The sequence below is a fragment of the Hypanus sabinus genome, chromosome 7 (assembly GCF_030144855.1).
Source record: "Hypanus sabinus isolate sHypSab1 chromosome 7, sHypSab1.hap1, whole genome shotgun sequence".
Taxonomy (NCBI): Eukaryota; Metazoa; Chordata; class Chondrichthyes; order Myliobatiformes; family Dasyatidae; genus Hypanus; species Hypanus sabinus.
The window spans coordinates 137,558,558-137,581,325 of NC_082712.1; the positions used below are offsets into that span (position 1 = coordinate 137,558,558).

A 22,768-nucleotide genomic window follows, 5' to 3' on the forward strand; every position below is an offset into this window, starting at 1 on the left:
CTTGTGCTAATGTTACTTTGTTTTCCCAGCGTGGAACCTGTCGAATTCTTCATGATCGCCTCCTCTCTACATTTTAACGTGTATTTACCAGTCCCTCCCCTCACTTATTCCGTGGATTACTGGACCTTTCTAGTTTACCATCTTAAGACTTTAAGAACTGTTGCTAAGCTTGACAGTTTGGGAGCCACACACACATAAAACTGTTAAATTCCATTTATTTTGTTTAATTTTCTATATTTTTGAGCAGATACTAATAAATATAGTGGTTTTAACATTAAGACCTGACTCCATTTGTGATCTATTGCTGCTGGTACATAACATCAACCAAGACCCTTCTTCAGGACTGGAAAGGGAGAATATGCCAGAAGGTGATGGGTGAAGCCAGGTGGGTAGGAAGGAAGTTGATAGTAGAAACTGTAAAGAATGGGAATAAGGGGTCCTAGGGGGAGGGAAAGGGATTTTTTTTTTTAAAACCAGATGGAGAAACTGATATTCATGTCATTGGGTTGGAAGCTACCCAGATGGAATATGAAGTGTTGCTCCTCCACCCTGAGTGCCAAGATGAGGCCATGGACAGACACACCGAAACAAGAATGGGAATTAGAATTAAAATCTTTGGCCACCAGGAAGTTCCACCTTTGGCGGATGAAGCAGAGGTGCTCGACGAAGTGGTCCCACAATTTACGATGGTTCTCAACAATGCAGAGTAGGCCACATCGGGAGCACCGGACACAATAGACGACCCCAGCAGATTCTCAAGGACTGCTTAGGGGGCTGAATGGAGGTGAGGGACAAGATTAATGGGCACATGTAGCACTTTGGTTCACCAACTTTCCACAAAGATCACTCCCTCCATGATTCCCATCTCCATTCATTTCCCCCACCTCCCACTAATCTCCCTCCTGGCACTTATCCCTGCAAGGAGCCAAAGAATTCCATCCCCCTTCCCTCTTATTCTATTCCCCTCTGTGGTCTCTTACCTCCTCTCACCTGCCTATCATCTCCCCTGGGTCTTCTCTCCTCCTTCCCTTCCTCCTATGGTCAGTTCACTCTCCTCTCCAATCCTTCATCTTTCCTACCTACCCGACTTCTCCCATCACCTTCTAGCTATCTCCTTCCCCTCCCCCCACTTTTTATACTCTGGCATCTTCCCCCTTTTCTTCCAGTCCTGAAGAAGGGTCTTGGTCCTAAATGTAATCTGCTTATTCACTTCCATAGATGCTACCTGCCTACCGAGTTCCTCCAGCATTTTGTGTGTGTCACTACTAATACCTCCATAATCTCTTCAGCTACCTTTTTCAATACCCTGGGGTGTAGTCCGTATGTTCACAGTGACTAATATACCTTTAGACCTTCCAGTTCCCAAGCAGCTTCTCCTTAGCAATAGCAACGACACTTGCTTCTGCCCCCTGACACAAATTTCTGGCATACTGTGAGCATCTTCCACAGTGAAGACTGATGCAAGATACCTGTGTCTCTTCAGCAGCCCACTGAGACACACATGCAGAGATATTCATATCAAGAGGAAGATATTGTCCACCTGGGGACTAACAAACTTCTGTTTTAAAAGATAGAAAAAGAAAAAAAAACATTATTTAATTTTTTGATCTTGCCATATAGTAAGGTTAACTTCCCCAAAAGAGCCCAACTTCAGCCGCAGTACTCGGATACACAACCACACCTAGATCCTGTAAAAAGATGTTCTTAGTAGAGTAGGGGAAACATCCTACATCTAATTCGAAGGATCCAGACCAGAAAACTAGATGGGGTGGAGATTCTACTATAGGTGGGTAGTGGCAAAATCAGGGCAGTGTTGGTGAGGGAGACTGAGGATTGGGGTAAAAGTGGGACTAACGGGAATAGCCTCAGCATGAGTATAAATTTTGACAAAGCCGAATCATTTCCTTCCATGTTTTGAAGAAAATAAACTATGAGAAACTCAACTATTGTGTTGAGCATGAGTACTTAACCTCGATTTATCTGCAAAACTTTATTTTTATATTTTTTTAATTGCAAGTGGTCTTTGAATAGCTCTGCTACACTGTAGGCAATAATACAGCAATCTGATGGGTCCGTGACAAGCAACACTGATGCATGATCTGTTGAATGTTTTGTGCATCTTCTGTCTTATCAGACTTTCAGTCTCTACATTTATCTTAAAAATAGAGAAATCTGTTTGGTTTGTGACTACTAAATGTAATACTCTGGTTAAGATTTCTACTGCTAGGCTGTGAGGCATTTTTATTTTAGCAGTTTTCTGTAAAAGCAGTATGTCCTGCTAGTAAGACTGTTCTGGCTTCAGTTAAAGACAAGGAGCCATGTTGCCCAACTTAGGAATGTTGTGTCAGCCAATCATGACTGTCCGAGAACATGTAACTTTCTGCCCAGTGGGATGCGACAGAAAATTCTAGAGAGCTGGGTGGGATGAGATTTCTGGTTTCAGGGCAGTACAGACATTACCCCCTTTACAAAGGTAGCGTGTTCCTATAAAACTTTTCTTAAGCCAAAATAGCATAAAGCGAAGAACCATTAATTTATATAGGAAAAATGTTTGTAAAAGTGAAAATCCACTTTGTAATGTGAAAACATTACTAATGTAGGTCTTTTGTAAAAGCAAAGTGGTGGAAAGCAAACATTCATAGAGCAGGGGACACCTGTAGTCTGGTTTGGGTTCTTCTGGCGGAAGCTGCAGAGTGGGGCACAAGGGAATGCTGCCTGGAAGAGAAACTCCATTGCAAGAAGTGCTTTGTGCAGATGAATGGTTCTAGGGAGGAAGTAGCAATACTCCTGAGTTAGCCAGTTCAATTGAGATGGTCTTGTGACTGGGGAAGCTCGTACTGTGACTGGTAAAATATAAATAAACTTCATAATTTTATGCCGGTATATGACCTGTCATTTCCTGGTGAACATTAACTGTGTGTGGGGCAGTAACTACAGAGTATTCACTACAATCAGTGTTCCTCAGCTGGAACATCCTAACTTTCCTGTTTGGTAGAACTGCAAATGATACCGATCCTAGACGTATACTGCTTATGAAAGGTGGCCTCCTCATCGCTGTGTCACTTGGCTGTTAGCAGAGTTAGCCAACGAGCCAAGTTTGTATTTGAGCCCGGTGAGAGGATTGCATAAATAAGTCATTCTTTTGACAAGCAGTATCCAATTCAAAATATTAGCATACTGAAATGGCATAAGCCATGACTGACATCATGAGGTATCCTATACAGAAACTATCAGATCTTATCATGATCAGACAGGCATGATCTGACCTAAATTCCCATTTAAATAAAATCTACTTGCAATCACGAAATGCTGGAACAGTACTATATACCTAATTTCTAGGCATGTGTGCACTCTGAATTTCATATTCATTCCTCTTGTTTGGGTCCGCTTTTAGATTTAGAAGAGTAGAATAAAAAGAAAATTCTGACAATGTGGTCCATGTCCTTGTCTACTGCCATGAATAGGCCACTCTCAGGTTGGAGAACCAATACTTCATATTCCATTTGTATAGCATCTAACCTGATGGCATAAACATTGATTTCTCTAACTTCAGATAACTTCTTCCCACTCCCCTTTATCATCAGTCCTTTAGCTTTTCCACCCATCACCTCTCAGCTTCTCACTTCATACTCCTCTGCCACCCACCTCCCCTCATAACTGGTCTCAGTTAATACTTGCAACACACACCAAATGCTGGAGGAACTCAGCAAGCCAAGCAGCATCTATGGGAAAAGAGTACAGTCGACGGTTCAGGCCGCGACCAAATGCCGACTGTACTCTTTTCCATTGATGCTGCCTGGCCAGCTGAGTTCTTCCAGCATTTTGTGTGTGTTGCTTGGATTTCCAGCATCTGCAGATTTTCTTTTGTTTGTGATTGTTTCATTTAATAACATCTTATTCTGGCCTCTTTCCCCTTCTTGTCCAGTCCTGATGAAGGGTCTCAGCCTCTACAGATGCTGCCTGATCTGCTGAGTTCCTTCAACATTTTGAGTTTGGTGTACTGGGTTTATATCGTCTGTAGAATCCATTGTGTTTATGATTTGACTCTCTCGTTTAGTCCCATTAACAGTCAGAACCATTTAGTAAAATCCATTTAATAACTTGAATGACCTCATTTACAAAGCAGAACTCAAAAACCACTGCACTAGCTTGGAGGCATAACATGTCAGAACTTGATGAAGCACTAGATTTATGTACCGTAAATTCCGGACTGTAAGCCGCTACTTTTTTTCCCACGCTTTGAACACTGCGGCCTATACTACGGTGCAGCTAATGCATGTTTTTTTTTCATGCCGCCAAAAACATTTTGCCTCATAACAGTAGACCAATAAAATTGATGAGTAGTTCACAGAGGTCCAATGAAATTGTACGATAAATCAAGCGCACTTTCACAATTAAATTATTGTAAATCAGTCATTTGTACTCACCCTCATCAACATGGAAAACACTCGAAGAAAAGCATATGATGCAGCTTTTAAGTTAAAGGCGATCAATCTGGCGGTTGAAGAAGGAAATCGAGCTGCTGCACATAATCTTGGCATAAATGAATCGATGGTGAGACGGTGGAGACGCCAGCATGAAGAACTGAGTCAATGCAAAAAGACGACAAAAGCTTTCAGAGGTAATCATAGCAGATGGCCCGAACTTGAAAACTTTCTTGAAGACTGGGTTAACACACAGAGAGCAGGCGGCTGCGATGTTTCCACCGTGCAGATCAGACTGAAGGCTAAAGCAATCGCCACCAAAATGAACATCGAAGATTTTAGAGGTGGGCCATCGTGGTGTTTTAGATTTATGAGACGAAAAGGCCTGTCCGTCAGGGTACGCACGACTCTGTGTCAGCAGCTCCCTCCCGACCACGAGGAAAAGCTTGCTAACTTCCGCACATTCACCCAAACAAAGATAGCAGAGAATTCCATCGGGCCAGATGATATCATAAATATGGATGAAGTACCTTTGACGTTTGACCTGCCTCTCACTCGGACTGTTAATAAAAAAGGTGACTCGTCCATCACACTGAAAACAAGTGGCCATGAGAGAAAGCATCTTACTTGTGTTCTGAGCTGCACAGCATCCGGACTAAAGCTTCCACCGATGGTGATTTTTTAAGCAGCTGACAATGAAAGTTCAGTGAAAGCTGCCATCAAGAGTACAAACTCAATTCCAGCTGTGATTCCTGGGGGCACCACGAAGTATTTGCAGCCACTGGACATCAGCGTGAACCGTGCATTTAAAGTGGCGCTGCGCGTTGAGTGGGAGGCTTGGATGACGAGCGGCGAGAAATCCTTTACCAAAACAGGACGCATGCGAAGAGCATCTTTAACTCAAGTCTGCCAGTGGATCCTAAATGCGTGGAGCCGTGTCACAACATCCACCATCACCAGTGGGTTTCGAAAGGCTGGACTGCTGCGTGATGAAGAGGACCACGTGCGCTCAAGTGAGAGCGACAACGAAGAGACTGAAGTGAATGACGAGATCCTGAGGTTTTATTCAATTCGGACACTGAAGGACTTTGACGGTTTTAGTGCGCAGGAGAAAGATGAAGAAGGCGATCAATAACTTTTCCTGGTAGGCTGCAGTATATATATTTTTTTTACCAGTCGTTAGGAGATATTGGAATGTTGTTCATGCACTGGTCAGTAAAAAAGTATACGCAACGTAATTTGTGTGTTACCAATACGTATGTATATTTAAAAGTAGCTGTGTTACAGGCACTGTTCGAAAAAAAGCATTTGCAATATGTATTTGTTTATGTTACCATATGGATTTAATTAAAAGTTAAAAAAGCCTCACGTGTAATAATCTTTCTGTGTAAATATCTCATATTACAACGTGGGACACCTGCGGCTTAAAATCCGGTGCGGCTTGTACAAGTACAAAATTGATTTTCTTTCTAAAATTAGAGCGTGCGGCTTTTAATCAGGTGCGCTCTGTAGTCCGGAATCTACGGTAGTTACAATTTTTCTATATAGAAATTGAACCAACTTACATGTGATCAATGAAACTTTGGGACATTGAATGAGAGAATACACCAGATTCCATCCCTAAATTCAGATTCCAATTCAAGTATCCTTTGCTATACAAACATGACAAACAAATCAGTAGTGTTTCTATACAGTACCTTTACCTTGCTGAGAATCTATTTTGGCTTTAATCAGCATTCGTAGTCGCGACACCTCCTGTCTTTTCAATTCATCCAATTTAGTTCTCACAAGATGACTTACTAAGTTTAGTTCCTTTGCCATTCTACCACTCTTCATTAAAAGAGAGAAGAAAATTAATCAAATTATCCAAATAACTGGTCAGTTACCATAAAGATCAAAGGCATTTATTGACCAGATATTAAAATATCTCTGCTTCGTTATCACAGAATCCTACATCCTCTTTTTCCAACCCTCACCATGTTACTTTATAGCATCCAACCAGCTGCTGAATTCAGTCTCTTCTTCCACTGAAAATTATTTTCAGCTCATCAGTAATATTTTATGAAGGAGTTTTTCAAAATTAATTTGAATAAATTAGAGTCCAGTTTCTTTCCTTTCTTAACTTGCATCATAATTAATCCTGTCTGCAATAATTACCCATCACATTTACTTTCTTAATTGTGCTCTGGATTAATTATTTACTGTGCATGGTTTCCTGTTGCACTGTTGCTATCCTATCCAGGTCAGTAAGTTATGCTCAGCTCCATGTTCTCCACCTTTAGCTAAGGTCTTATTCAAGACTTAATCAAATATGTTCCAGAACTCCTTACAAATAATACCCAAAAACTATCTTGTCTGTTACTTTTGTTTTTGGGAAAAAACCCATCATAATTTGGGTTCATCTGGCAAGTTCTACCATGTTGACTTTATCTGAATATAAATTTTAATCTGAAAATTAAATTTTAAAATAACTATCCTTAACACTGATGTTGGGTTAATGACTTTGCAAGATCATGATATCCCTATCCTCTTCCATTACTGAAAATATTGACAATAAAACATTTTCAAAAAAAGAATCTGTAAAATTTATATCAATCTTGCAAACTGAAATCAGAAGACCCAAGTTTATTCTCAAAACTTTCCATATGGCTGGGGAAAAAAAACACCCTTAAAATCCTTTAAATTCTCTGACAAGATTTTAATGTGCAAATGTGTTCCAACAAGTAACATACCTTAATGTCTTCTACATCTGCTGTCTGGAGCTTTTCACGGAAATGTTTGTCAGTTTCTAAAACATCAATTACTTCTCTAAGGTAACGATTATAATATAACCCAGTGTCCTGCAGGAATACGGAAGAAACAGTAATGTGTTACAGAACAACAAAAATCCGTGGACAAAAACTTCTCACGTTAACATTTAAAGTACACCCAGAACAGTAGAATGCAGTGATTTTTTTCTTGTGTGCCTCAGCGACCACTTATTTTTTCAAGTGGTTGTCTTGGAGGAAAGATTCTGTGAGTGGTCCCCCACATCCTTCTCACAGCACAGTGTTTTTTTTTTAATGAGGCCGAGCTGCGAACTCCACACTCAACCCAGCATGGACGGAAAGTGTGTCCAGGAGCGGCCTGACTGGATTCGAACTTGGGAACCTTTGCTCCGGAGTCCAGCGCTGATGTCACTGCGCCACCAGCCAGCCAATGCAGCGACAGACAATAAATTTTAAATGGGGGCCAGGTTGAACAAATTACTTCCAAGGTTTGCTCAGGTGAAGCAGCTTTTACTTGACAATATCCATGTCTGGTTATGTTATTAGTCATAATTTGAAGGCAAAAACAACAATCAACAACCCAATTTCTGATCAGTTTGTAACCAAATACTTCATTAATTAAATTGTTGCTCATAATTGTTACTATGGGAAGTGAGGGGAGAGATTACTGTGCCTTTGGTGATGATTCTCACTGGCCACAAGAGTAGTACCAGAAGATTGGAGTGCCAAATGTTATTCCTTTGTTCAAGAAAGGTTAGAAGTGATAACCTGGGAATTATGGTGGTTGCCATCCATCTGTCTCAAAGGACAATGGGCGATCACCATTTTCATAAGCCTGAGCAGAAGGTATGGAGATTCTAAGATGCCCAGTCATCAAGAACCCCCTCTCAGTCTCACCGGTGGAGTCCAAAGGAAAGCTTATGAAGTAATACGTTTGACACCAGCTGGGCTGCAGGAGCTGTCGGGAGGACATTCAATAATGTCCAGCTGCCATGGGGGCTCCACTCCAGATTTGCTGTCTGGGTTTACTCCCATAGTCTTGGTCTCTCCCGAGGCTGCCCACAAAGCAGTGGGGCTTTTTACCCATAGTAGGAATCTGGTTCACGAACACCAAGGTGTGTCCACACATGTGCAGGGGCCAGACCTCTTCCCCAGCCTCTAGCTCATCCTGAGCTCAAAAGGAGTTCAGTTTCTGTGTGTCGCCAGCAAGGAGACACTACTACTATTGGAGAAGCTATGTACTGGCAGGGACAGTTTTATGTATTCAGTTCTCCTTTTAGCATGACTGCTAGCCTCCATTGGAAGCTGACAAGCACGACCCACTGCACTACCCCAGTAGACACGTCACAACGCCCATTTGACATTCCTGGGAATTATAGAACAGTGACGTCAATGGTGGGCAAACTACTAGAGAGGATTCCAAAAGACAGATTAACAAGAATTTGGAGAAACTGTCTGATTAGGGATAGTCAGCATGGCTTTGAAATGGACAGGTCATGCCTCATGAGCCTGATTACATTTGCTGAGGAAGGAACATAACCAATTGATGATTGTAGAGAAATGGAAGTGGTGTGTATGGATTTTAGTAAGGCATTTGACAAGGTTGCTCATAGTGGACTTACTCAGGAAGTCAGGAGACATGGGATCCAGGGACACATGACTGTGTGGATACAGAATTGGCTTGCCCACAGAATGCAAAAAGTAGATGGAGAGCATTTTGCCAGGAGGTTGATAACAAGTGGTGTTTTTCAGGCATCTGTTCTGGCACTACTGCTCTTCACGATTTATGAAAATGACTTGAATGAGGAAGCAGAAGGGCAGGGTGGCAAGTTTGCTGATGACAAAGGTTGGTGTATTCAGAACAGTGTAGAAGGCTGCTGCAAATTACAACAGGATATTGACAGGATACAGAGCTAGGCAGAGAAGTGGTAGTTGGAGGTCAATCCAGAAAAATGTCAAGTGATAAACTTCAGGTGGTCAGATTTGAGAGCAGAGTACATGGTTAATGGCAGGATTCTTAACACTTTGGAGGAACAGAAGGATTTTGGGGTCCATGTCCATAAATTGCTCAAAGTTGCCCTGCAAGTTGACAGGGTGGTTAAGACAGCGTAATGTGAGCTGGCCTTGATTAGTCAGGGAATTGAGTTCAAGAGCTGTGAGGTAATGTTGCAGCTCCATAAAACTCTGGTCAGATCACACTTAGAGTATTATGTTCTGTTCTGGCCCCCTCATTCCTAAAATGGCGCCAGTGAACAACATGATCAAGGGCAATGTTCTACACAATTCAGAAAACAACTACTTCTTTCAAATATAATTCTACTACTAAACTCCATTCAACAGGAACCTCACTTACATTCTGATGGTGCGTTTTTGGGCCAATTGAGCGATCTGATATTTTGTTGTCTCTGAGGGAGTTTACTGAGGTTGGGAGTAAAGTGTGAAGCCTGGAGGCCTGAATGGAGGAACCGAACCCATGTAAACTCCATTGCTTTTCTCCATTTGAGGTGCTGAGCAAGGCTGAATCCGACGAAGATGAGAGTGGAGGATGGGAGGATGTTTGGTGGCATCCGTCTACGTTGGATCAGTCTTCCACTCTCTCTCTCTCTCGCTGGCTCCCACAGAGGAAAGTGACGGGGTCTTGGAAATCACATTGCAAGGATTGATCGCCGAGGATCATGGCTGTGTACTCATTTTTGAGGTACTTTGCATGTTTCTGGTTACTCTCTTCTGCTGTTTGTTGATTGGGGCGATCGTTACGGACTGAGGCACTGGCTCTGTGGCCTGCAGTTGGCTGGTGGTGCTGAACTGAACTAAACTGAATATTCCTGGTTGAAGATGATATTCTATGTGTTATTTGCTTGCTTTTATGCATATGCGCAATTTGTTCTTTATCCCTCCCCCCTCATATTGGGTGTTTGAGGTTTCCTTTGAATGGGTTCCATGGTGTTTCTTTGTTTCACGACTACCTGCAGGAGAATGAATCTCAGAGCTGTATTCCATGCACATACTGTGATAATAAATGTACTTTGAATCGTTCAAACTCATTATAGGCAGGATGTGGAAACAGTGCAGACAAGATTTATGAGGATTTATCAAGATTTGTCAGAGCTATCATGAGGATAGTTTGAGGGAGCCAAGGCTTTTCTCTTTGGAGTGGAGAAGAATGAAAGGTGACTTTACAGAGGTATACAAGATGACAAGTGGCATTGACAGAATGGACAGACAGAGACTCCCCATCTCCCAGGGCAGGGATTTTAAAGTGGCTGGAGTGTGGAAAATATGGCCGGCGGGGTGTCAGAGATTATTTTTTTTTTAAAGTAGTAGGTGTAGAGAACTTACTGCCAAGGGTGGTGATGTGATAAGGACATTTAAGAAACTCTGAAGATAGGCACATGGATGAAAGAAAAATGGAAGGCTGTAAGGGAGGGAACAGTTAGATCAGAGGTCCCCAACCCGAGGTCCATTGCATAAAAAAATGGTTGGAAACCCTGGCTGAGATTGATCTTAGAGTGACCTAAAAGGTCAGCACAACATTGTGGGCCAAAAAGCCTAACAGTGCTTTACTGTTCTAAGTTTTATTACTCATCTTTGCATGACACAGACTCCCAATGTGCATCCAAACTGAAATCTCTCCATTCTTTTCTCCTTTCATTGTTTTCAACCATTTGACTACTATACCTTTTACCATCTTGCTGGTGATTGAGACTATGATCACTTGTGCAGCAAGTTCACCATTCATGACCTTTTGGGAGAAGATTGTCGATGCAGATTAACTACTTAAGAGTGATAGCAGTCTTGTCTCTACTGTTTTCAGCATAGCAATCAGTATTTTGAACATCCACTCCATTTAGGAGTTTCAATAGGTTTCAAAGAGACCTGCTCTCATTCTTCTAATCTCCAGTGAGTACAGACCCAGATCCATCAATGGCTCCTCATGTGTTAATCGTTTCAATCCTGCAACTATTCTCATGAAATTGCCCTGGACCCTCTCCAATGCCAGCACATATTTTCTTAGAAAAGGGACCCAAACCTGCTCACAATACTCCAAGTGCGGTCTGACAAATGCCTTATAAAGCTTCAGTGTTATATCCTCATTCTTATATTCTAGTTGTCTTGAAATGAATGCTGATATCACGTTAGCCTTTCTCACCATCGATTCAACCTGCATGTTAACTTTTCAGGAATCCTGCACATGGTCTCCCAAGTCCCTTTGCAACACTGATTTTTTAAATTTACTTCCCGGTTAGAAAATAGACTATGTCTTCATTCCTTCTCAAAGTGAATGAACATGCACTTCCTCATGCTATTCCACTTGAAACTACTTTGCCCTTTCTCCCAATCTTGCTCAACACTATCTGCCCCTCCACCCATCTTCGTATCATCTGCAAACTTGGCCTCAAAGACATCAATTTCAGCATCCAAATCATTGACATGTAACATGAAATGGACCCAATATTGAACCCAGCGGAACACCATTGGTCACTGGCAGGCAACCAGATAATATCCCTTTATTCCTACTCTTTGCCTCCTGCCTGTCAGCCTATCTTCTATACATGCTAGTATATTTCCTGTAATACCATAGAATCTTATTTTCTTAAGCAGTTTCATTGTGTGGCAGTTTCTCAACGGCCTTCTGAACATCAAACTCAAGAACAGCCAGTGATTTTCCTTTGTCTATCCTGCCTGTTATTTCCTCAAAGAATTCCAACAGATTTGTTGGGCACAATTTCTCCTTCAGGAAACCATGCGGACTTTGGCCTATTTTATCATGTCCCTCCAAGTACTCTGAAACCTCATCCTTAATAATAGATTCCAACAACTTTCCAACCACTGATGTCAGGCCTAAAACTGGCCTATAATTTGTTTTTTTCGGCTCCTTCCCTTCTTAAAGAGTAGAGTGACATTCGCCAATTTCCATTCCTCCAGAACCATTCCAGAGTCCAGTGATTCTTTCAAGATTAGTAATAATTCCTCCCCAATCTCTTCAGCTACCTCTTTCTGAATTCTTGGGTATAATCCATTTGGTTCAAGTGACTTAGCTACCATCAGAGATTTCAGTCTCCCAAGCACCTGCTCCTTAATAATAGCAACTACACTTACTTCTGCCCCCGACACTGTCAAATTGCTGGCATTCTGCTGGTGTCTTCCACAATGAAGACTGATGCAAAATACTTATTCAGTTCATCCACCATTTCTTTGTCCCCATTACTACTCTCCAAGTCATTTTCCAGTGGCCTGATATTCACTTCTGCCTGTCTTTTACTCTTCATATATCTGTAAAACTTATTGTATCCTCTTTTATATTATTACTTTGATATTTCTTCTATTCTCTCCTTATGGCTTCTTCAGTTGCTTTGTCTTGGTTTTTAAGATTCCCAATCCTCTACTTTCCCTACTTATATTTGCTATCTTACATGCCCACCCTATTCCTTTTATGCTGTCTTTGACTTTCTTTGTCAGACATTATCGTCTCATCCTTTTAGAATATGCATTCAAATATATCACCTTCAGTCCTGTATTCATCACCTTTTATGATTTCCCCCCATGTTACACTTCAACTCATCCCACTGACTGCAATTTTGCCCTATCATCTGCCTGTCCTTCTTCACAGTCTCACTACACACTGTATCTTCTTGTATACCAACTGCCCCATCTTCAGCACTATTATTCCAGTTCCCATCTCCCTGCCAAATTGGTTTAAACCCTCTCCAAAAACTCTAGCAAACCTGCCTGCAATGATACTGGTCCCCCTTGGCTTCAGGTGTAACCCATCCTTTTTGGACAGGTCAGAACTTCCCTACGAGAAATCCCAATGATTCAGAAATCTGAAACCTTGCCCCTTCCACCAGTTCTTTGCCACTCATTCATCTTCCTATTCCTGCCCTGACCAGCACATTGCACCCAGGGTAATCCAGAGATCACTACCTTAGAGGTCCTGCTCTTCACCCTCTTCCCTAATTCCCTACACTCACTACGCAGGATCTCTTCCCCCTTTCTACCCTCTCTCCATTCTCGAGATGGAAAGTCTTTCTCCACTCCCTCTGGAGAATATTCTGCAGCCGATGTAACATCCTTGTCCTTAGCACACAGAAGGCAACACACACCAAACTGGCGACTTTTTCACAGCCACAGAATCTCCTGTCCATCCCCCAACTACCGGGTCTATCATCACTACCACTGTATGTGACTTTTACCCTTCCTTGCTGAGCCTCAGAATCACTGGTGAGACTGCTGCTGCCGTGTCCTGGTAGGTTTTGTGATAGGCAGTTATATTTAGACATTTTATACACTCAAATTCATTATCCATTCAGATCGGCTCTGCTAATGTTCATAATAGCAAGTAAACTAGAACATAGCTAAGTGCAAATTCAAGATTATTTTAAGACTACCTTTACTGTATCAGCTCTTCAGTGCTTCTGGCAATTTCTATGAAACATCACATAATTCACATAAAAAAACATACTGTAGCTATTCAAAGAATGGAGAAAAGCACTACATTGAATTGTTAAAGATTGATTACAAGGTAATTCTAAATCTCTCACAGCTGAGGCTCTTATATTATGCTCAAACAAATTCAGCATTTGCTATGATGCTGCCAATGCAAATAAAAGTTATTTACTTACGTAGGATGATTCAAATACTCACTTGAGGTTCCTGTGTTGCCTGCTCTTCTGGCTTTTCAATTTTGGTCACCTTGATCTTATCGATTGGTACACTTTCAGCAACAACAAGACAGAACAGCAACCAAGAATTTGATGTTAATGAACGCTTCCAATGCATCTACAATGGACAAAAGAAAAACAATTTCGAGTTCCTCTGTGAAGGAGATTTTCAATGTATTCACTCAACTATAATTTTTCAGTTTGGCAATCAAAAACAGGATATCACAAGGTCATTCCTGAAATTGATACACTAAACTTAATTTTGAAAACATATTTGCATACCATCAAAGAACCCCTGCTGAAGAGAAAACAAAATTATGAATCCTCTTTCCCCAATATAATCACAATGACTAATACAATCAGATTGTTTAACTTGTAGCACGATCACAATGAAGAACATTTCAAAGCTTGCTTATCAGTACACTTTTCCCCAATCGCTTCCTATCCTCTAACCTGTAAACTCCAGTTCCTCCAGAACTAGGTAGTTTTATTCTACATTAACTCCTGAGCACTCCGTTTCCTATTCTATTGTACAATCCCCACACCAACAATGGCAATTTAAGTTTCTGATAAAATCACTTCACACCTCACCTGATCTTGGCTAGCAATATGGCCCAATATGAAAATCAACACTGTTCTGTATTATACTCTCTCCCACTCCAACTAGATGACACGCCTTCACCCACTTAGTTCTCACTGTTTTGGAATCCTCACTAAAGCATTCTGCATGTCAGCCTCCCTCTGTGCAGTCACTTGAAGGCTTAATTCATAAGTTTCTGGTCAATAGCTATAATAAAGCCATCTTTAGTTCAGTAATATTTTAATTTGGGATATGGGCTACACGCCTGCAAAACACTTAGAAAAAACTCCATGTAACAAGTCATAACGAAATGCTAATTACTGTAGCATTTGTTTGCTTTGCACGACATATTGAATTTGTTTGACAATCTGAGTGGATTATTACCAATGTGATTTTTTTTGGCATCTACATAAACTTTTCATTTTGAAAACATCTGGTGTAGATTTTAGCCCAAATAAATTTGTTCAAGCAACACACACAAGATACTAGAGGAACTCAGCAGGCCAGGCAGCATCTAGGGAAAATAAAAGAGTACAGTTGACGTTTCCAGCGAAACCCTTTGGAAGGGCTTTTATGTGTGTGTTGCTCGGATTTCCAGCATCTGCAGATTTTCTCTTGTTTGTGATTAAACTTATTCAAGATTTTATGGTAGCAAAATTATGTTATTCTGTACTTTATTATTAGTTAAGTCTGTGCACTAAGTGTGTTTTTAAATGTTGCTGCTGTAATGAAAAAATTTCCCACTTGGGATCAATAAAGTACCAATTATTATTGTTATTATTTAAAAGATGGTATCAAGATACAACAGTGTTAATGCTGTTGATAATGCAAAACCATTTTATTCCAACAAAACACTCAGCAACTTTATTTTCATTTTTGGCTGTGTTTCTCCTGCCAAATTCAATGAAATTAACTTAAGCATTAAAATTTTAATGCACAAAACCATGCGTAAAAAGTGCCCTCAAACAGCTGAAGAAAATACTTTGGTGGAAAACAGAGTGGGAAAAAAAAATCAATCCATACAAAGACAAATTGTATTGCAATTGCCAAGAGCAGGTTCATTTACTGATTTCCAAATTAATACAACAATAAATAATGCTCATAGAGATGCACACTGCCTCACTTGTTTTGCCTGTCTCTATCTTCATAACTTCAAATCCTACAGCCCTCTTGACATTTGCCCAAAGGAAAGAAATCAACTGCCTTAGTGACATCAGCCCAGATAACACATACAATAAAATAGCACTTCTACAGTACCATCACCTTGCCTTCAGAAATTGCAGCAACTGTCTTTACTGTCAGAACAGTTCATTCTCTACAAGTTGTCTCATCACGTCCTTGAGATACATGCTTCACAGCTTGGTTTGGCAGGTGGATGAGAAAATTGCATTAATCATTTACATCATGCAATTAAACCACCCAATGAAAATGAGACAGGTATGACTTACACTCCTCTTCAGTGCCACTTGCCTCCTTTCACTGCACCTTCCATTTCAATCCAAACGCTCATTACTCGACCTTATGGTTTTTTCCCTAGCTCTTATCTTCTAACAGAGAAGGAAGTATATGTTGGCCTTCAGAATATTTACACCAGTCCCATTATCCATTTATTTACCTGCAATCTATTCTCTCTCTGTCTCACGGGGGGACATGATAGAGGTATTTAAAATTATGAGGGGGATAGATAGAGTTGACGTGGACAGGCTTTTTCCATTGAGAGTAGGGGAGACTCAAACAAGAGGACATGAGTTGAGAGTTAGGGGGCAAAAGTTTAGGGGTAACACGAGAGGGAGCTACTTTGCTCAGAGAGTGGTAGCTGTGTGGAACGAGCTTCCAGTAGAAGTGGTAGAGGCAGGTTTGATATTGTCATTTTTTAAAAATTGGATTGGTATATGGACAGGAAAGGAATGGAGGGTTATGGGCTGAGTGCAGGTCGGTGGGACTAGGCGAGAGTAAGCGTTTGGCACGGACTAGAAGGGCCGAGATGGCCTGTTTCCATGCTGTAATTGTTGTGTGGTTATATGGCATGGGGATATCAAAGTACAAAGTAAATTTTTTTTATATCAATGTACATTTATGTCACCATTTCAACCCTGAGATTAATTTTTCTTGTGGGCATACTTAATAAATCCAACAACCACAATAGAATCATTGAAGGAGCAAACCAATAGGGCAGACAACCAGTGTGCAATCCATTCTCTCTCTGTCTCACATTCCATCAATTCCCCTGTCACCCACCCACATGAGGACAACTTGCCTATGCAATCTCTCAGCAACACTTTGTGAGCTGGGAGGAAATCCATGTAACCGTGAGTGAACATGACTGCTAACACACAAGCTGTTTCCCATACATCCTCCTGATGAAGGGTTTCAACCCAAATCATCCACTGTTAATTTCCCTCCATAGATGCTGCCTGACCTACTGAGTTTCTCGAGCATTGTGTTGCTCCAGGTTTTCAGCATCTGCAATTGCTCTTATGTCATTGTTTCCCAAACAGTTCTGTTCTGAAAAACTTCTCTTCATAACCCAGGAGGAAGCATATGCAACTAATACTGTGTATCATTCTACTTCACGAGTTAGAACTAAAATAGTCTCTCTCTCTCTCCATCCCATAGGCTGATGATGGTTCCTTTCAGTCAGTCATTGGGGTTTGATATGTCCATCCTGGAGTGACTGTACAGGCCGATCCTTGACAGGCACTGCTTGCCACATACTTGGCAGCTGAGGCATGGAGGGGCAGCAGGGGCAGAAGCTCTGTTGTGGCGCTTCCTGTGCTTTTCCTCTGTTGCCTCTACGAGCTTGTTCTCAGCAGCGTCCACACCTTTTCTGATGACGTCTCTCCACTGTGAGCAATCTGGAGCCAGATCCTCCAAAATTGATGGGGCAATGGCAGCTTTCATGAGGCTCCTGTGCAGAACATCCTTGTATTGCAGTCACTAGCCTCCTCGTTTTTGGGTACCACTGGACAGTTGGCCGTACAAGATGTCCTTGGGCAGTCTTCCTTCAGACATTCTGACAACATGTCCTGCCCAGCGCAGTTGGGCTGACATCACCAAGGTTGAAACTGCTGGCATTCCAGCTCGAGAGAAGATCTCGGTATTGGAGACCTTGTCTCACCAGGTGATCTTCATCAGAGAACATAGGTGACATTGCTGCAGTTGGTCAAGCTGGCGTAAGTGACTCTGATATGGGCACCACGTCTCACATCTGTATGGCAAGACTGATATTACAATGGCCCTGTGTACCTTGCACTTGGTGGCCAACCTGATGTTCTCTGACCAAACTCGATCTTTCAGCTGACCAAAGGCAAAGCAGGCTTTTCTGGTTCTTGACTCAACCTCTCCATCCAGAGAAGCTGAGGATGTTATTATACTGCCCAGGTAGCAAAACTTGTAATGATCAACATAAAACATAGAAACTGCAGACATAATGCAATCCTGTTATTGCATCAATTAGTACATAACCATAGATAATCAGGTCCTGAAGAAGAACGTATGTTGACTCACAAAACTTAATTATCAAGCTGGAAAAGACAAATTATTAATAATCCATCTTCATGTTATCTGAAAAGCAATTGTTTCTCTAAAGTCGCACATTGCCATTTCTAAATACGGACATACAAAGAGTAAATAGACAAAGGCAAAAGCTATGTAAGTCTACATCAATATTGCAACCAAGTTAGTGACAAATCACAATAACTATTCACCAAAAAAAATGACAACATTAAAAAACTGATTTGTTCCTTCCAGTTACACCACGTATTTCCAAACTGCATTAAAATTTCTCATTACCTTCCCCAGCAGAAAGTGAGAATGCCAAAGGAGGACCCAGCAAACACAACCACCCTTTGTCCATTTTAATTAACAAGGTATTCAACTTTAATATAACAGGTATGCTGAATCAAGGAAGGTATGCCAGCATGTTTACTTCCTTTCATGGTTATGACTGTTCAGCATGTCACCAAACACTAATAAATTTTGCCAAATGTACTGTTGAAAATATCTTCAATGGCTGCATCATGGTCCGGCAATTCAAATGCACACAAATTCAAGGAGCTTCAGAGAGCAGTGACCTTCCCTTCCCACCATCATGAATATTTATGAGGTATGTCTTCAGGAAGGCCAGGCCAAACCAAACGAAGATCCCCACCATATGGGCCATACCATTTTTTTGCAGCTACCACTGGGCAGGAGGTACAAAAACTTGATGTCACACACCACCAGGTTCAAGAACAGCTACTTCCCTCCAACCATTCAATTCTTGAAACAATCAACATATTCCTAATCTCCTAATTTGTGCATATGATAAACCCAGCTTTCACTTTTACCCCAAGATATGATAGAATGCAACAAAATCATGAAGAAGTACTGCCTGATGGCTTATGAAGGGTACCAGCAATTTTCTTGCCATAAATTATACAAAAACCTGTTCAACTAAGTATTACTGGTAAAATAAAGTCAATTTGTGGCACGCAAAAATTTAAATGTCGTTGAACAACTAATAGCAATGCGCTGTTGGGTCCAACCTTCACAAAGATGGCAGTGTGCTGGCACTCAGCAGCCTCTCTGGGTCCAATCAAAGGTGTATTTGTCTTGCAATGGGGTGGGGCTGTCCCCTCCTGTCACTGCTGCCCTCCAGTGTTTGCTCAGTACTGCCTCCAGTGTTCACTCAGTGGAACAGTAAGTTGGACCAGGACAATCTATGTCATGCCACTCAGGGATGTGGGCTTTTTTTCTCCCTTTGTGACTGTAGTTTTTTTCCTGAAATCATAACCATATGTGCTATTTACACCATGTGCAGTAATGTGTTTTGGACCTCGGCCCCAGAGAAACGCTGTTTCATTTGGCTACATTCATGTGCGGCTGAAATGATAATTAATCTTGAATTTCAATGACGTCTTTCAATTCACGTTTCCAGTTGTATATTGTGCCAGATAACACAACATAAAGAATGTAGAGGAAAAAAATTAAAGGATCCAGTTAAAAATAAGTCATTATAATAATTTTGTGAATCATCTTTCCCCTTTTATATGCGTTTCATCTGGTGCAAACTACGTTATTTCTGATGTTTCACACAAAGGAAAATAAATGCAATGGCAAACTATCACTTCATAACTGCATATGGGATTTCTGAACACTACCCGAAACATCACATTTCGTTGTCAGTTGTTTCATCACTGGCAGGCAACATCCAAAATAAAAAGGCAACATTCTTGTGCACGTAAATTCTCTCTCACTGTAGGTACAGGTGGGTATCATCTTTATATTAAGACCTGCTTAAAAAGAGCTTACAAACTCTAAACCTTCATGGAACATTCTTCAGAGTGCAGCAGTGCTTAGCAAAATGGATAAGGTTCACTAATGTTTTACTCATAATTGTATTATGAAATAATTAAAACTGTGAAGCATTTTGTTGCCATATTGACAAATTATTTAATATAATTACACATGTTCAAAAATTCGTCAGTTGGTTCATTCTTTATAAGATTCTAGGAAATATTATCAGCAATTTGTTGCATAGCCTGTAAAAAATAAGCACGTGTATAACATGATTCTGTTTCGTGACCTGTGTGAGAGACTTGGCGACAATAATTTATACATTGTAAAAACAAAGTCTGCCACTTGATACCTATAAAAGGTTTAATAGCCAAGTTTAAAACATGGCAGCTAATCACGCGAGTGTCTACAAGTAAAACAAATTTCATACGATGTAACACTGTAACGGTATCGCTTTAGTCCTCACCCTGATATTTGGATACCTTCCGCTTTCAAACAGGACTTCTGATAACAAATTCCCTTCTCGACTGGTAAAGTCAGATATCAATCGTCCAGGAAAACACGCCACTTCTGCACTGATTAACCCTGCGACCCTCCCCGGGAGCAAATACCCACCAACTCCGTACAGCCCTGCTTGTCAGAGATCACAACCTAACCTAACATCTTCGCCCACGTGGCCTGCCTCTTCCGATGGTCATTGGCTCGTTGCTGCGCTAACCTCGCAATCCCTGCCCGTGCCGAACCCCCATTGGCTGATCGTGAAAGCCGATGGGCGGAGTTGGCGTGGTTTCGCAGCAGGGTTAGTTGAGAGGCGAAATAAACACACGTACGTGGCGATCTGAGGGTGACTCCACCTGGAGGGGATGTGACGTCAGGTTGGTAGGGAGTAGTTTTGCATTTGTTGCCATCTAAAAGCATTTTAGGATGGAGTAAGAAAGATTTCATTTGTGATTGAAGCCTTCGAGTGACTTTTTAAAATAAATGTAATGAGTCATGTAATTTGCTAACAGATGGTAATGCTTTTATACAAAATAGAAAAGCATTGGGTATTCTGTATTGTGTATTAAAAATATATTGTGTTAAAATATTATAGTTAATACTGATTATCAATCCTATAAACGGATTTGAATTTAGGATTTGAACTTATAGTTGGAATTATAAATTATATTTGAAATTATAAATTGACAATTTATAATAAAAAGTTAGTCCTTACAGATACTTGATGCTTTGAAAAACTTGAAGGGTTAGGGAGAGTGAGGATAAAATTGTTTCCTTGAGATTCTAGATTTCAGGTAGTTGGCACAAGAACCAGACAAAAGTTGACTGTTGGTTTCTTTTTGAGATGAGTAATTAGGATTTGAAATATATTGCTTGATTAGAGGGAATGCAGCCTGAATGTGATATTGATTAAATACTTAATAAAAAAAGATATTGAGATTAAGTACTTGATTAAAAAACGTGCTGGAGGATTGGCATATTGCTCATGAGGTTCCATTGTTTAAAAAGGGTTCTAAGAGTAAACCTAGCAATTATCGGCCTGTAAGTTTGATGTCAGTGGTGGGTAAATTAATGGAATTTAAGACAAGTTAATGTAGAAACTCTAATGATAACAATGACTTAGAACATAGAACATAGAAATGGCAGCATAATTAACATTAGCTCAACATGTATGGTTGTATCAACTTGGAAGAAAAGCCTTTTGGAATTTGAGAGGAAGGATGTAGAGCTAGAGGTAAAGCATTAGGAAATGGACAATCAAATTATCAGCATTCATGATTTCAATGGGAAAATGCAAGTTTTTATTTCCACTTCACATGAAGGTAGTTCCATTGAGGGGTGGCAGGGTGGAGATATGTCTCTACCAAAGGAGGTGAAAGCCACTCCTTCCATCTCCTAGCCTGCAGGTCACCCTTGGGCAAGGTGTAGCACTTACTTAGCTCCTTGATCAGGGTCACATGAACCCATGGGAGAAGGTGATGGATGGTCATATGAGCAGCTGGTGCATATTACGTCCTAATTATGTGACCACTGACATCAGGCAGAAAATCTCTGAAGAGCATTGATAATGACTGGGGTCACCTGTCTTGTAAAGACACTGCCCAGAAAAAGGCAATGGCAAACTTCCTCTAATATGCCAAGAACAATAATGGTTATTGAAAGACCATGAATGCCCATGTCATATGACATAGTGCATAACAAACGAACAAATTCCATTGAATGCAGGCTCAGAGCCATCAAATGGTCTTCATACGTCAAGTCTTTCATTCCTGTGAAGCTCCTCTGGGCCCTCTCTAACATCAGCACATCTTTCCTTAGATACGTAGCTCAGAATTGTTCACAGTATTCCAAATATGGTCTGACTAAAGTTTTATAAAGCCTCAGCAGTACATTCTTGCTTTCATATTCTAGTCCCCTTGAAATGAATGCCAACATCACATTTGCCATATTTACTACAAGCCCAGACTACAAGTTAACTTTAGGGAATCCTGCACTAGAACTCCCAACTTCTTTTGCACCTCTGATTTCTGAATCTGGTCCCCATTTAGAAAATAGTCAGTGGCTTTATTCCTTCTAACAAAATGTATGACCATATACTTTTCTACACTGTATTTCATCTGCTACTTCTTTGCCCATTCTCCTAATCTGTGCAAGTTCTTCTGCAGACTCCCTGCTTTCCCAACACTGTCTGTCCCTCAATCATAATACCCATTTACAGCATTTCCAGTTCATGAGAGATTGGGATTGATTTACTCTTTGTGGACTCTTGCCAGCTATTCCTGCAACAACCGTCTGCTCACACACAATTACCAAAATAAACAACATCCACTGACTTTCCTTTGTTCAACCTGCTCGTTATCTCCTCAAAGAATTCTAACAGATATGACAGGCAAGATCTCCACTCAACGAATCTGTGCTGACTTCATCCTAATTTTTCATCACCATCAGGACTGGATTTATTAACGTGGACATGGACATTCTGAAATCTGTTGTTTTGCGGTAGCGAAGTCATATATTCTCAAGTACACTGAAATGTTATCCTTAGCGATAGGTGCCTCC

At 40.9% G+C, this 22,768-nt stretch overlaps 1 protein-coding gene across 2 annotated transcripts in view; it reads right to left on the reverse strand.

Moving 5' to 3' along the window:
• LOC132397247 (nucleobindin-2-like) overlaps window positions 1-20,367 on the reverse strand; it is a 56,847-nt gene extending 36,480 nt beyond the window's left edge. Inside the window, exons 1-4 of one of the 2 annotated variants that reach the window (XM_059975728.1) lie at window positions 20,178-20,367; window positions 13,838-13,972; window positions 7,157-7,264; window positions 6,128-6,254 (exon numbers count right to left, since the gene is read on the reverse strand). In XM_059975728.1, coding sequence (XP_059831711.1) covers window positions 6,128-6,254; window positions 7,157-7,264; window positions 13,838-13,972 — 370 coding nt within the window. In that variant the 5' untranslated portion in view covers window positions 20,178-20,367. Of the gene's footprint in view, window positions 1-6,121; window positions 6,255-7,156; window positions 7,265-13,837; window positions 13,973-20,177 lie in introns of both variants that reach the window. The other variant, XM_059975727.1, reaches the window with a different exon arrangement.
• Window positions 20,368-22,768: the final 2,401 nt, after the last annotated feature.